The sequence below is a fragment of the Cryptomeria japonica genome, chromosome 8, assembly GCF_030272615.1.
Source record: "Cryptomeria japonica chromosome 8, Sugi_1.0, whole genome shotgun sequence".
NCBI classification, from domain to species: Eukaryota; Viridiplantae; Streptophyta; class Pinopsida; order Cupressales; family Cupressaceae; genus Cryptomeria; species Cryptomeria japonica.
Genome location: NC_081412.1, coordinates 73,245,855 through 73,249,445, shown reverse-complemented (window position 1 = coordinate 73,249,445; position 3,591 = coordinate 73,245,855). Strand labels below are relative to the sequence as shown.

General features: G+C 38.0%; 1 protein-coding gene across 1 annotated transcript; it reads left to right on the top strand.

The window, feature by feature from the left end:
* The first annotated feature begins 2,951 nt into the window (after positions 1-2,951).
* Positions 2,952-3,266, top strand: LOC131053805 (uncharacterized). The gene has a single exon (XM_057988453.2). It carries the CDS (start codon positions 2,952-2,954, stop codon positions 3,264-3,266), a length of 315 nt encoding a protein of 104 aa, XP_057844436.2.
* Positions 3,267-3,591: the final 325 nt, after the last annotated feature.

Sequence of the window (3,591 nt, the reverse complement as noted above, 5' to 3'; positions counted from 1 at the left end):
TGGTAGTTGTGCAGTGTCAGGTTCTGGTGCAAAGGTAGTGTTAATACCACCTTTTGGCAATCCTATTCCTTTTTCTTTTAAGCTAGAATTCAAAAATACCAACAATATAGCTGAGTATGAGGCTTTGTTGTTAGGTTTAACTAAAGCTAAGAGATTGGGGGTGAAACTCTTGCGGGCTAAAGGAGATGCTGAACCAATTGTAAAACAGGTTAGAGGGTTGTTTAGTATTAAAAATGAGAGGCTGAAACACTATTAAAATAGGGTTTGGGATGAAATTAAGGATTTCGATGCATTTTCCATTGAAGCAATACCCAAGGAATTGAACTCAAAAGAAGATTCATTAGCAGTCTCAGCTTCATTGCTAGTCCCACATCTTGAATTTACTGAGGATATATATAGGGTAGAGTTGATATATTGACCCAGTGTCCCAAACAACTCTGATTCTTGGCAAGTATTTGAGAATGATAAACAAACAAATAACTTTATGCAAAGTGTAGACATGTTTTTTTCCATGTATTTTGAAGGTTCAGATGCAGAGTGGAAATAATTTTCATCAGAATGAGCCAAGGAGTTGCTTGATGGAATCATGCAGTTGAAAGGAAACAAGATCCCTAAAGGGTTGGTTTCTTTGGAGTGTCTATTTGATCATAATGATGCCTACAAGAATAATAATGGTGATAAGCTCCGAGAGGCCTAGGATATTGGAGGTTACGAAAAGGTCAACATTGGTACTAAGAATGAACCCAAACATATCAATTTGGGAAAATGTTGTACGCTGGCAGAAAAGGAAAGGTTCATTAGCCTCTTGGTGGAGTTGAAGGATGTGTTTTCCTGGTGTTATGACGATGTTAAAAATTTGAGAGAAGGAAAATTCCAACACCAGATTCCCTTGAAGCCTGGAGCAAGCCCTTTCTAGCAAAAGCTTAGAAGCTTCAATCCAAAAGTAGCACAGGCTATATTCTAGGAAGTAGATAAGATATTAAAAGCCATGATTATATATCCCATCCATCATTCTACATGGATAGAAAATATTGTACCTATCAGAAAGAAAAACGGGGAAATAAGGATCTGCGTAGACTTTAGAAATCTTAACCAAGCCAGCTTAAAAGACAATTATCCCTTGTCGGCCATGGACCACATTCTGCAAACAGTCTTAGGGTTGGAGATGATGTCCATGCTTGATGGATTTTCGAGATATAATTAGATCAGCGTTCAGAAAGATGATCAACATAAAACTGCCTTTATTACTCCCTAGGGTACATTTGCATATAACCGGATGCCCTTCGGTTTGATCAATGCAACAGTGACATTTAAGCGAGCTATGGACTTGTCCTTTGGCCACTTAAAGGATAAGATCATTGTTTTATATCTGGATGACTTGAGAGTATTCTCAAAAAGAAGAAAACATCACTTGTGGGACTTGAGACAAGTGTTGCAAAGGTGTCACGAGTATGGGGTATCCTTAAACCCAAAGAAATCGGTGTTTGGAGTCACAAAAGGTAAGTTGCTCAGCCATATTGTTTCTAAGGAAGGGGTGAAAATAGATCCTAAAAGGGTAAGAGCAATTCAATAGCTAATTCTACCATTAAGTAGGAATGTCATTAGATCCTTCTTCGGATAGGTAAATTTTCTAAGGAGGTTCATCTTCGATTTTTGTAGAAACTACTAGATACATTGTGAATTTGATGAGTGAGAAACAAGTTTTCAATTGGAGTGAGGAAGGGAAGAAAGCGTTCACCTCAATAAAGAATGCTATTGGTCAGGAACCTGTTCTGGTTAATCCTGATTTAAGTAAAGATTTTGTTATTTACTGCTATGCCTCAGAGCACACTATGTCAGGGATTTTATTATAGAAGAATTAGGATAATGATGAAGTCCCAATATCATTCATGAGCGTACCACTGAAAAAGCATGAACTGAAATATTCAATAATGGAAAAGAAAGCATATGCAGTCGTGAAGGCAGTAAAATAGTTCAGGTATTATATTCTCCATTCCCACATTGTTTTTTATGTGCCTCATTCAGCAGTCAAGAGCATATTGACACAACAAGACATATGGATGAATGAAAGAGCTTCTTGGGTGTCAAAAATTCAAGAGTTCAATCTAGACATTAGGCACACAAAGTTGGTAAGGGGGGAGGGTTTGTGCAAGCTGATTGTTGAAAGCAAGGAGGAAGTGATAGAGGAATTGCCTTTAGTCCTATTTGTTGGTCTTGAAGATTCCTGGATTGCAGATGTAGCATATTACTTGACATATGGAGATTCCCCAAAACATCTTTCTGTGAAAGAAAAGAGGAACCTGAGGCTAATGGTAGCTAAGTACATCATTTTTAATGATGTATTATATAAGAGAGGATTGGATGGAACCTTCTTGCGTTGCATTGATAAATTGCTCCAAGAATCCCTTTTGAAAAAATTCCATGATGAAGCCTGTGGTGGTCATTTCTCTTCAACGGTAATGACCTACAAGATCTTGAGGAACTGTTATTATTGGCCAAGAATGTTCAAGGATGCATATGGATGGGTGGCTAGGTGTGAAAAATGTAAGTTGTTTACAAGTAAGCCGGAGCTCGCAACATTACCACTATGACCTGTGGTTGTAGATGAACCCTTCAAGCAGTGGGGTCTAGATTTCATTGGTCCCTTGACACCTACCTCTAGTGTAGGACACACTCATATATTGATAGCCATAGACTATTTCACTAAATGGGTTGAGCCCATTCCGGTAGGAAAGACAACCTCGGGGATTGTTTGTAATTTTCTGAAAGAGAACATCATAGTTCAATTTGGAGTTCCATTAAAAATTGTAGCTGACAATGCTACCAATTTCTGCTCTATTGGAATTTATTTGTTTTGCTATGATCATGGAATCTCTCTTGCTCACTCATTTGATTATTATCCTTAGGGAAATAGCCAGGCTGAATCAAGTAATAAAAATCTCATTAATATCATGAAAAAATTAGTGAGTGAGAATTTTAAGGATTTGCATAAGAAACTGTATGAAGCCCTTTGGGCCGACCGTACATCACCAAAGAGGGCAATTGGGATGTCTCTGTTTGAACTGGTCTATGGTGTTGGCGCTCAAGTAGCACTTCCTTTGGAGTTGGCAGCTACCAAACTACAAACGGTTATTGAAGATGTTTATTTCCAGAGTTCTCTAGAAAAGCGGATCATGCACCTGACAAAGATTGATGAAGAAAGAGATAAACTAGTGGACCGGATAACAGAACACCAGATGAGGGTGAAAAGGATATTTGACAAGTGAGAAAGGCCTTGAAAGTTCATGCTAGGTGATCAAGTACTGCTCTGGGATATAAGAAGAGAGCCCAAGGGAGCACATGCCAAGTTTGAGTCACTCTGGAAGGGACCATTCTTGATTCATGAGGTAAAGGGACCAAATTATTTCAAACTTGCATATCTAGATGGTACTGCTCTTCCTTTGACCTATAATGGTCAAGATTTGAAATTATATCAACTGTAAACGAGAGTCCCTCGTGGTATTTGTATAAAGTGCTTAGTTAATTTTGTAGTTGTATGTCTTTTCTATTTAGTTTTGTTTGTGTCTTTAAATAAAGTCTGCATGCAAAACC